Here is a 12,182-nt window from a genome sequence, read left to right on the forward strand (position 1 = left end):
CGCGCGCGCGCGTAGCTCTTTAAGCGGTAAATTTTCTTTATTTTTGTCTTCAAAGTGCACAATATTGTAGGTTTTGGACTGCAATCCTTTAGAGTTTCTACTAAAACAATTAGACTACTCGTCTTCGTTTTCTATGAGCGATAGTCAACTCGGCTGCGCCTCGTTGACTATTTGCTCATAGAAAACTCGGGCTCGTAGTCTAATTGTTAATTATACCTAGAAACGTTTTTCCGGGTGCTACAACGTATAAATTACAAATGATTCGACAGAAACAACTGCGCAACTAATCACATTCTTTCCTGTAAAGGTCAAGAATTTGCTTATGGTTCTTTTCCTGCTTAATGAAGCTCCTTTAATTTACAGGTGACAAAAAAACAAATTTTGGAAGCGCAAGATCCAGAGCGAGACTGTCAATCTTCTTGTGAATGTAACGAACGAATGATAGAACAAGCCTCTAAAACTGTTACGAAGATATCGTGTTGAATTCCGGCATTCTGGTATCTAAAATACGCTTTTTTAAATTTCCAATGTATTGCCACTTTGTGGAAATGCTATACAAGTTGAAAACTACTATGTGGCTTTTTAAGGAGACAAGCGTGGCTCAGAGTGGTTTAGGGCGCTGGTGTTGTAATCTGGAGGTCCCCGGTTCAAGACCTGCCCCTGCCACTAGCTGGATTTGTTTCTCGGTTTTCCCGAGTTCAAATCCTCGACCACGCTTTGTATATAGTCAACTGGTCTGCCTCCTGCCAGTTGGGATTTTTAACCTTGTTACGTTCATTTTAAAATTGTTTGTTTCCTCTGTTTCAGTGGCATGCCTGTAAACTTGCTATCTCGTTGAGATATGAAGCTAAGTGCATGACCACTATAAACATATTTATTTTATATTAAATTTTTTTTATTTTAAGTATACCTGTTTGAAAAGGGAGAGCGGCATTTTAATGCTAAAGTGGCTTTGTCACGGATTTTAACAAATTTTTGAACAGCGAAAGTATATATTTTCGTCGTAGAAACCTAAAAATAATAGTCTAAATTTATGAGCAATTGCTATAATAGAGCACTGAAACCGTTAACAAGCTTCTTAGGCTGTGGATGGCTGGGATGGAAATGGATTACAACTTGAAAAATTGAGGCTAAACTCTTCAAATTGTTTCCGTACGCCTTAAAAAATTGATATTTGAAGCCGTGGTTTGATTTCTCTCCACGAATTAAGGTTATATCACGGCTCCTTCAGATGTTCAAAGATAATGACCAATTTTTTTAAGTTGCCTACCGCTAATTTCCGAACAGTACGGACAAAACCGCTGTGAAATCTCCGTGACGTAGCTACAGTTTAAGCCTTTACAATGTATTTTTACTTGTAAACAATTTCGACTCTACCTAATATTACAATATGCCGCATACATTTTCTTTTACTGATGTAGGCTTAAAGTTTTAAAAAATTGTCAAAACAATTCATCCTTACCTGCTCCCGATACATAATTCCAAAATATCACTAGAGACAAAAACAGAAATAAACAAGTAATAACGTTATTCATGTTGACAGCCCCAATCTGTGAAACTCTATTCTAATGAGCAAGGCTAAAGCATAGCACTCGCTCCGGCTCAACTGTCCTGGCTCTCCGTTGAAGCGGAATGATTATTTCAAGCTGCCTTAAAATGAGACTGTTTCAGAAAATTCATAAATGTTTACTTTATGAACACCTGAAATGATTAACTGATTAGTCCGGTTGACACAGGTGGCTCAATAGATCCCGTTGAATGTGAAAACCTTACACTGTAACAGTTTGTTTGCTCACACTTTTTTCGGGAGAACTAAACGCGTTCGAATAATTTATCATCGCTAAAGACTAAAAGGTGTTAAGTTTTTTTGTAATCTTTTCAACGTTCTCCGTGTTAAATCGCTCTTCCCCGTTTGACCTTAGTTATTATAGCTTAATTAAGACAGAGCCACATTCCGATGATTTAATCTCGGTCAGTAAAGTGCATGTATGAAAAGAAAAGAAATGGTTAAGTTATACATAATATTGTTAACACCTTTTTTGGTATTCATTATTGTCTTTAAAAAATTACTCGTCAACTTCACGTGCAGTAGAAAGATATGGGAACTTTTGCAAGCTATCGCCTACAAATAGTCGCTCAAGGGCCGTAGTTAGACTTTTACTAAGTATACGCGCACATAAATTCTTCATCGGGAGTTTTGAAAGTAAAGTACTTTGTTATAATGGCAAAATGGTCCAGGATGAAAATAGGAATTTTGCTTGGCTCCCTGAATGGTCCGAATTTCGCAATACAAATAACATGTACTGTTCAAGAATTCGTTCGGTTTTGAAACATTGTGCTAAAGAAAACTGTTTTTTATAAAGTAGAATGTGCTAAGCGCTTACGCGCTTTTCCGTAGAATGAATATCTTATTCTTCAACAAAGTTGTAAAAAAGCCAATATTGATCAGTCCAGTTTGTTCAGTCCATATTGAAAAAAAAAATGACCTCGATTTTTTCCCTTTTTGTTAATTTATGTGCATAGCGCCACTTTTAAAGTATCTATATAAAACACATTCGGCTCAATCTAAAAGCTATAGTTTTCTTATTTTTCATTTACAATGTATTTTAAGACTCAACAGTAATATAACTTTCTGTAAAAAGAGCAATATTCTGTTTGGTTACCAAAATCACAGGTGTATTAAGCGTCAACAATCTACTGTAATATTAGGTTCATATTTACTTCTTATGCCACAAATTCTAAAGACATTTTTCTCAGTTTGTCGAAAAAAAATTTATCTGACAAAAACTGTAAACACGTTTTGGTGCTAAATTCTAACACGCTGAAATTTCGCTGAAGAATTTGAATTGTTCATATTTTTGGCAATAAGCACCAAAAACACATCTGGAGATGCGGAAAAAATATGCGTTTTCCCTGCAACAAAATGTGGAGTCGTAAATTTGAAGAGACTTCAATGTTTGTAGGCAGTGTAAATATTTGACGTCAAGAAATCAGGAATAAACCCACATGTGTAAAAAGCTATGCAAACTGTGCGTGGCGCCATCCCAGATGACCAAACAAAACTGCAAACTAATTATTGGCGCTCGTTCCCATTTTTCTTGAACGGGAGGTTTTATTGTAACGAAAATACTGAAAATACTATTAGCTTCAGTTTAACTTACGCAATTCATTCTTAAATCTTCTTCTACCGTGTGCCCTTTTTGTAAAAAAAAAAACTTACAAACGTGAATCTTTACGTTCAGCCAATTTAGATTAAACACTAGCTGCAGATGGATCGAAAATGAAATTTTAAATATAATCTGTGAACTCGGACATGTTAAACAGCTCCATTTAATTCTGATTGGATTTTATTACAGGGCATATCCTTATATGGCAATCACAGCTTGTGTTAGTTGTGTGGTCACTCATTGCTTTTTTCGGAGTTCCCTAACCATTTAGGAATTTGCGGGATAATTCTTCTCTTTGCGGTTATAAAGTAAGTTACAGAAATAATAAATTCTTAAAGGTGATTAAAATATTACTGAGTGATTTCAATTTGTTTCAAGCTTCACCTATATTTCCGCATTAATCGTATAAACAAGCGATATTTTAATGACGAAAATGATTACATTATTTCGTGTAACATTCCAGACTTGACGGAGATACTCGAAACTAACGCAGGAGTCCCGTTTATAACAAACGCTTCGGTAGTTTTGACCGAACGTAAATCATGACGAAAAATAGCTTGCGATCAAGACAATTTTTCAGCACTCTTATTTACCGGTGTCTTTGCGTGCTTGCGTCAAAACCCTTTTTTTTTTTTTGCGCGACCCACGTACGAAGAGAATACAATAGTGCGAAAATATCAGCCTGGTCCCAGATTGGGGATAACTACTGCCCACACAAATCCGACCCATTCAACTAATTTTTTTATGGTGAAGGTTGTAGCTACACAAATAAGCTCATGGCAGGTTTGTCTCCAAGCTTACGGCATGGCCGTTTTATTATTTACCAGGTCACCACGGGCACGTAAGAAGCGCAATCAAAATAGGAATCTTGAATTTGGGCTAGAGAATTTCAATATCTAAAGTATTGGCGAAGTAAGTGAATCAACGTCGTAGGATATTTTTCGATTCGAGTGATTAACAGAAGCCTATGGGAACTTGTGTTGGAACGCAAGGTCTTTTCAAAGGAATAGCCTGTTTCAGGCGTTCGGTTAAGCCTGGTTTTCACTAGCGACGCATGCACAAGCGCAAGCATAAGCGCAATCACGCGAAAAGGACAAATTTTTGACCCTTGTGCTTGTGCTTGCCACAAGCAAAAGCTCAAGCATCAAAATGCAATGCGCTTGTGCTTTTGTTTGCGTCGAAGCTAGCCTGTTCCAGGCGTTCGGTTTGTTGGGGAGCGCGAAAAACGGCGAGTCCCCTTCCCATTTTTTCGCTCGCCGTTCCTCGCGCCGCTTCCCAACTAACCGAACTCCTGGAACAGGCTACGTCAAAGCCGTTTTTACGGTGAAATAAGAACTCTTGCGCTTGCGCTTGTGCTTGCGTCGCTAGTAAAAACCAAGCTTTAGTTGCGGAGTAGCTCGAAGAACGGCGAGTTTTTTCAGTTTTAATGATGAGGGTTACTCGGAAAGACGCTTCGCTAACCCGTCGCCATTTTTCTACTCGCCGTTCTTCGCGTTAATCCCGTTTTCCGGCGCGCTTCTTCCCAACTGACCGAAAGCCTGGAACAGGCCATCATCATTTTTTGTAACTCAAAAAATTCCAAGGTAAGCTTAACTGTGAAGGTCTTTAGCGATAAGGGGAGTTGACAGGGAAGTGTGGGCTTTTGTTGCCTAATAGTATATCGAGAAAGGGCAGAACGTGGTTAACTTCCTTAGGGTTAGGGTTTTGACTGTTAATGAAATCAAAGAAAAGGTTGGCATCCCGCTCGGAGTGAAACAGGCAAAATGCGTCGTCTACACAACGACGGCAAAATAACACTTCGGATATGTTCTTAACTAAACCGGAAAAAATTCTCCTTTCTCTAAACGGCAAAACTAGCCAATAAAACGATTAAACCTGAACTAGCCAAATGTTCAATAATACATATGTATAGTATACAGCACAAACGGAAATGTCATAGACTATAATCTAAGAATATTCATAAGAATATTTTAGGGCTAACATCTGCAGAAAAATTAGAATACTCAGCCTGGGCCGGAAAAACAGTATTCCTATAGAAAGAAAGTATGCAATTGATTTAGGCAGACGGTCGTTATAACCTGAACGATGGCGAAATCATTTGTAAACAACAGCTCGAAATATTTATTCTCCCAACCGATTTTCAGATATTTCTTTTAATGTTAGTAGTGAGAATTAAGCGGCATATTTCCCAGCTAGCTGATGAGACTTGATGATTTTCCTTATTCTCATTAACTGTCTGCTTGACAATGTCTCGATTTTGTAAGGGGAAAATTGGAGTTGATCATTCTCTTGAATTTAATGCGCAATTCATCAGTCACGAAATCAATAAGATTTTCTTTATTGCCATATTATCTAACATAGTTTATTCTATTGGAATACGTAACAGAATCCTTGTTATGGTAAGATTTTAAGAAGCCTTTTGCGGAACTCCAGAACAATTTTTCTTGCATGCGTTTTGTTTCTTCGCATTCCAAATTAAATTTATCTTGTAGATTTTTAGTTCTTTTCCAAGAGAAGTAATCGAATTTCAGACTCATTTCTCGGCTTAAAAAATATCTTTGTATATACCTAGTCTAGCCCGATTTCGAAAGCTCGAATAGCGCGATAACAGTGACCACCGATTTGCACGTAGCCTTTATTTGCGTTCTCACGCAAAACCTCTCCTCTTAAGCCTGGTTTTCACTAGCGACGCAAGGAAGCAAAAGTGCGATCATGCAAAAAGGACAAAGTTCAATCCTTGTGCTTGTGCTTGCAGCAAGCACAAGCACAAGCATCAAAATGCAATGCGCTTGTGATTTTGCTTGAGTCGAAGCCGTTTTCACGAAGAAATAAGAACTGTTATCCTTGCGCTTGTGCTAGCGCTTATGCTTGCGTCGCCAGTGCAAACCAGGCTTAAAACAGACAGTCAAGGAGCGTTGCGTGACTGTCTGCATAACGGCTGCGAAGGGGACAAGAGACCTTAATCACAAGACGGCGTTTGCCGCAAAGGCTGAAATTACTCCATTACTCGATAGGAAGATGTTGTCAGATTATTTGCTTACTAATACACCCAATTGAAGAAATTTTGACCATCTAAAAAATAATGAATGATAGGAGCCAATGGCATTCTGGTTAGACAGCCTTGGTAAGCTTAGTAATGTTCCTTTGTTGATAATTAAAATTAATAGCACGTAGTGTTTGCATGTAAAATAAAAGCTTCCAATGTTCTGCTATTGTTGTTCCAGTTGTTAAACTTAGATTAACTAAACAAGTTTAGTTTCTGTCAATAGTATTAAGGGAGACTTGATTAAAGATCTTTCCACAGCTAGATCCCAACCTGAACTGTACATTCAATGTAAGGGCCATGTCAGTGGTAGGATACCATGGAAAAGAGTTCGCGATTGGTTCTTTTCCATACATGAATACCAGCTGTTCTTGGAAGAGAGTAAAAACAACCCAACCGGGTAGTTATCTTGAATAATCACAGCAGATATTTGCTTTCAGTTTGTGGAAAAAACTGTGCAAGTCAGGAATCGTTTTCCACCACTATCCATGACACAATTCCTTCACTCTCTTGGTAAATTCATTGTCCTACAAAACGGCTTTCAGTAGTTAGCGCGACAAATGTCATCTCGCTGATCGACAGAATGGCAATTTTCTCGCTATATTGGAGAAAGAAGACATTATGCTCAAAACAGCACTGTTTTTGAAAAAGGGCGCGAATCGATATGTATTTCCATAAGCTTAGTTCACACAGTGTATTATCCTTCTGTCGGTTGTTGCGTTGTTGTAGCAGTCGCTTCCTCTGCGCTGGGCTTGACTAAATGTTTCAGGTGATTGTTGTACATCCATCCGTCACCATGACGATGAAATAGCTGAAATAAAAAAAGAATAATGAATGAAAACACAGACATAGATACCCACTTCGTTGTCCACCGTAAAAGTTGACGTTGCAGGCGCTGTTGTGTCCCAAAATTAGTATGGGATTTTACCAAGCTATGTGGTATTGACACGTTAAAAAAATTCTTCAAGGTTCAAAAGTAAACTGAGGAGGAACTTACTTTTGTCTTCCACTCTACACCAGTATCTTTTCTCTCTCTAGCTTCTTTTCGTTGTCTTTCTTCAAGCTGAAGCAAAAACAGACATACGTTCAGTTACCTCTTGGCAACTTTTGACGCCACTGGTATTATCATAATCACCTTCGTAGATCGCTTTGATTTTTTTCTTAACATGGCCAAGCGACGGTAATCAGAGTAATCATTCACAAGGCACTATGGAAACATTTTAGTCTTATTTTAATTGCTAACTTTGAGTTACAATTGAGAAAAGTCTAAAAGAAAAGCCAAACCTAAATGACTTTAACTTTTAGAACTGTTTTTCTGGATTATCTTTCGCTGGTTTAAACATCCGGGGTCTGACCTCTTCAAATCCTGGATATTCACGGTCCATCCTCCCTTCGTTTGTGTTCGAAGCATTGAGCAATTATATGTTTACAACTGTATATCCTTTCAATGTTGCCTGCTTGAGGTTAACAGTCACACCAATCTGAACCTCACTCACCTCGTGTTTAGCTGACGTCGCTGACTCGATGTCATCCGTCTTTAGCGAATGCGTGACTTTGTGCCATAACCGGCGAGACTCGAACTCTTCCTGGTTTGACAGTGGACACACTCGCTTACGACATACCGGAAGTAAGTGTGTGTCCAGGATTCTAGGTTCTTCCTAGACAAGCCAAAAAATACGACAAGTTTCATACACAACCCTGTATAGTGCTACAGAAGAATCTTTCCAGCATCGTTCTCTTGGGGAAATGGTCAGACCTATTGTCCTCAGACAGGACCCACGACTCTGCAAAAAGACAGATGGTCTCTTCATGTACCCCCACCCCCTTCCCTACTTTTAAATAAAAGATGGTGTCTTGTTTGTATAGCCCCCACTCTATCAGGAGTAGAAACTAATGAAAAGATTCAAACCTCCTTGTGCCATTTCTCCAGCAATACAAGCTTCATGCACACCAAATATGAAAGTCTCAACTCAAATTTTGAGGCTAATAAATTTTGTCCGTTTGACTAATCAAACAGGCGGTATCTTGCATAGCCCCCATTTCCCTTCACAAGGTTGATCCTTGCCGAGTACACTTGTTATGACTGACCACTTCCCTTTTTAACACACAAATTGTTCTCATTGGTGTTTGTACTCTAATTTAGTACTCAAGTCATTGCTAACATCTCAAACTTAGAAAAAAAATTAACTAGAAACAGCTTGTGATTGATGCTAACGATTGTACGCGATTGCATGGACACAGTAAACCAGTCGGGGGAACAAGTGCCAGTTAATGGCGAGGTCACTTCTCCGAGAAGTGACTGAGCCCGCGGTTTTCGTCCGAAAAGTTGCTAAGCACCATGACGTATTTATACGCGCGACGGTTTTCGAAATACTCGTGAGCGCTCACGCTAGTTTTTGATTGGATGAAATAATTCGGAAATTCTTCGAGTGATTCAACGAAAATTTGCCAAAACTGGCAGTTATTCCCCAGACTGAAACCGTCTGTAATGTAGACGTTTTCTAAAGAACATGTATCTAAAATTGTATGTGTTCCGCTCATATTTGCTTTAGTTACTATATTGCACTGATCTTATGAAGCTGTTAATTTAATTACACGGAGGCGCTGCACACTAGAAGAACTGAAAGCAGCTGCCAATGAGAGATACGTTTGCCAGACTGTTCAATTTTTGATAAATGTATGCTAAAGAGACAATGAAATAACACCTATACAAATAAAGATGGCCTTGTACATCAATATAATTTCACCTTGTTGATTGGGTCCTGAACTCTCACTACTTACCGACTTAAATTTTCTACAACACAGTAATGAGAAGTTAGAAATTAATCAAACAAACCTGATGGCTCGTGAAGCTGAGTTCTACCTTTCCATTCCACTCGCCATTCACTTTACAGATCACTCTCCCAGTAGTTGTGTTCTTCACCTCGCCTGTGACGCGATGAAGTTTCCCGCCATAAAACGGCTTTGTGTGAAACGTGACCGACGCGTTGTAACCAGTCTTGGCGCACGTGATGTGAACTTTGCCTCCTAACTCCACCCAGGGAAAGGTTAAAATTGACCTGAAAATAAGTATTGAAAAAAGTGTTAACAGGTGTCATGGGCATTTTTATGGGATGGTTTTTGTTGTCAGCAGACTGAGTCGAGCGAGAAGCAAAAAAAAGCAACTTTCGCTGCTCTCACGACAAGATCAAGACGACTATTTGCAAGTTTCCTGTTGCGTCCAGAACGTAACGGAGGTTTAGACCTTGTTATTAAGCAAGCCTTCGTTGAAGGCCGCGTTGTCTTTTAAATCTGCTGTCTGGGAATGACAATAGATCGATTATCAAGAAAACAAACCAAGACTCGACATACCTGCAATACGTGCTAGGAAACGTTATGACGTAATCTTCGTTGTGCTCTAACAGAGAAACAACACCTGAATAAAAACAATCAACAGATTAGCTGAGAATACTAAGTGTAGTAAAAAATAAGGAAAACGTTTGTTCGCGGGTAACACCCAAACTCCAAACATGGACAGCAAGCTCAAAGAACAACACAAAACGATTTAACAGCGGTTAACGGGATTAGGGTTGAGGACGAATAAGACAAATATTGGATGAATGAAAGATACGGGTAAGGACTACTCGCACACACTCTTGCTGTACACAACATAAAATGTTCTGAATTCTGGCAAATACTTAATTTAACAATGATTAACTTAACACAGTTTGGACAAGGTAATAATTTAAAACTAGACTGCGTAGCAGGCGTCTGTGTACCTTTTTTAGCGCGTTTAAAAGATCGCGCCTTTCGCGTTTCCCATACGAGCTCGAAACTACGGCTACGCAGGCTAATTTAAAAACATACTCTCCATACTTTACCCGTCCGGGGCTGGAGAACTATCAGATAATTTCCATTGCTTTTATAAAATTTAATGTCCAGACAAAGTTAAGATTGTTTGATAAAAAAGCAACTGAATGGAAATGATGTTGCATAACACATCATTGGCCAGCTGATGAATATTTTTATTCTCAACACCTATCTGCATGACAATGTATAGATATTGTAAGGTGAATTATAATTTTCATCAAGCCTCTTACCTACTCCTTGATTCACCACACCTATAGACATGCCGTAAAACTTGGACTTCGTCCAAATATGCGCATTAAAACACAGCTTCTTACTCGGACACTCAGCGTAAAATCCAGAGACTGTAAACAGAAAAAAAAAAACTCGGTATGAGGGATTTTAATAAATTAGTGACACAAGCTACCCGTTTTTACACCCCCGTTATACCTCTTCCAAGCTTAACATATATATATAATTTCTTTCCTAAGGGATTTTTGTTCCGACCAAACATGAAACAAACTGCGACTTCGTATGTAGAATGGTTACATTAGTTTGTAGAATGGCTACACTCGTATGTAGAATGGCAACATTAAGGCAAAATCATGCAAACGGCAAATTACAGGTTTTAACGAGATGACTATCAAAAGAAACCGCTATGCTGCGTTGGCGGCGAAGTGTCTAAAAGGAGATTAGCAAATTAACCGCCGCTTTGCATTACAAGACCACAACTTTCTCATTGGCCGTACGTCGGAGCTAATAAGAAGATTTAGCTTCAGGTTCTAACGGGAAACGGCAAACGCCAGAATACTACTGATTCACCCTGCGAGCAGAGCCCCTTCTTTTTCCACTGATATGCTTAATCTCAACCGTAGGGAAGTTAAAAGAGGCTCTGCTCGCAGGGTGCTACTGATTCAGTTTACTTTTTCTCTGATTATCGAATAAATACATCAGAAAAATAGAAAATAATTTACTTATTCACATCAAACACGAAACTTCTTACTTTGACAATCATATAAGCGGCAAACGACAAACAGCGAAAGTTGTTGTTGTTGTTTTTGTTTGTTTTTTGCCGTTTGCGGGTAAAATAAACGTGAAGCTTAATCTCTTTAATGGCAATATCTGCGCAAGTTAATGAGTCAACCAGACAATATTTTTAAGGAGCTGTGTGTCATTTGTCTGATGTACAAAACTACTTTTAAATTCAATGAAACTTCAACACAATAGTTTCTTAGGGTAGAAAAATACCAAAGAAATAACAAGCCTAGCCTGCGAATATAGCCGCCTCTCATGAGAGTCGGCTGTATTCACAGGTTATAACAAGCCAAAAAAGGATGTTTTTAACTAAGTACGATAACGACAGAATACGAACGCCAAACTTGGTTAATTTTATTTCGCCGTCCGTAAACATTCTACTCACTCGGAGGATGATGGGATACTTGCTCTGCGACGAACGTTAGGTTATCATCCGTGGCAGTCGTAGTATGGTCGATATGGCTGTTTGTAGAAACGTGTTGGGGGTTGGACGTGCATGGCACCTTCCACGAACAGTGAAACGTCTCTCCTAATATAGGATTGTAAGGTTTCTTGGCTAAAGCACCCTGAAGACAAATCACACAGCAGATCAAATTATCGCTTCAAAACAAACACTCTTTTCTGAGTTCGTCAAGCGTGGAAAAAATGCGCGAGTGGAAAAAGGCTGTGGGCTCTTTTTCGCATTTTCGTTTTATTTTTAAATAATGTATCTAGAAATAACAGGTAGAACAATGGGTGGTTTTATCGTCTCACCTTTCTTCCAGCATGGAAAGAAGTTAAGTAGAATTCTAAAACAGCTAAGATTCTATCCTCTGCAGTGAGACCATCAGGAATTCTGAATAAGCGAAACAAACAACAAGTTGTCGGTGGTGAAATAACTTTAACTTCGTTTCAAATACAGTCACTGCGTGAAATGAATAATTTCGTGGAATTTACGGGGCCGTGATATTTCACTACACCCGAGGTGTCATGGAGTGGAACGCGACGTGTCAGGAAACGTGGCGTGTCGGAGAGTGTCATGTTCCTGACACCCGCGACACGGCGTGTCAGGACAAATCATGGCCTGGGTACGATTCGTGTGTCGTGTCAAGGAATGTCAGGGCTCTCACACT

General features: G+C 39.0%; 2 protein-coding genes across 4 annotated transcripts in view; both read right to left on the bottom strand.

Moving 5' to 3' along the window:
• Positions 1 to 1,606, bottom strand: part of LOC144650845 (uncharacterized) — a 76,799-nt gene extending 75,193 nt beyond the window's left edge. The window contains exon 1 of the mRNA XM_078510606.1: positions 1,463 to 1,606. Within this exon, the coding sequence (XP_078366732.1) occupies positions 1,463 to 1,535 (73 nt within the window). The 5' untranslated portion in view covers positions 1,536 to 1,606. The remainder of the gene's footprint in view (positions 1 to 1,462) is intronic.
• Positions 1,607 to 5,481: 3,875 nt separating this feature from the next.
• The window catches only part of LOC144650847 (oxysterol-binding protein-related protein 11-like), a 32,084-nt gene continuing 25,383 nt past the window's right edge, over positions 5,482 to 12,182 (bottom strand). For all 3 annotated transcript variants that reach the window (XM_078510611.1, XM_078510609.1, XM_078510610.1), the window contains 8 exons: positions 11,824 to 11,905; positions 11,456 to 11,636; positions 10,290 to 10,400; positions 9,562 to 9,625; positions 9,047 to 9,269; positions 7,707 to 7,868; positions 7,208 to 7,273; positions 5,482 to 7,021 (listed from right to left, as the gene is read on the bottom strand). In XM_078510611.1, coding sequence (XP_078366737.1) covers positions 6,908 to 7,021; positions 7,208 to 7,273; positions 7,707 to 7,868; positions 9,047 to 9,269; positions 9,562 to 9,625; positions 10,290 to 10,400; positions 11,456 to 11,636; positions 11,824 to 11,905 — 1,003 coding nt within the window. In that variant the 3' untranslated portion in view covers positions 5,482 to 6,907. The remainder of the gene's footprint in view (positions 7,022 to 7,207; positions 7,274 to 7,706; positions 7,869 to 9,046; positions 9,270 to 9,561; positions 9,626 to 10,289; positions 10,401 to 11,455; positions 11,637 to 11,823; positions 11,906 to 12,182) is intronic.

The sequence above is a fragment of the Oculina patagonica genome, chromosome 4 (genome assembly GCF_052425735.1).
Source record: "Oculina patagonica isolate OP01 chromosome 4, crgOcupat, whole genome shotgun sequence".
Classification (NCBI taxonomy): Eukaryota; Metazoa; Cnidaria; class Anthozoa; order Scleractinia; family Oculinidae; genus Oculina; species Oculina patagonica.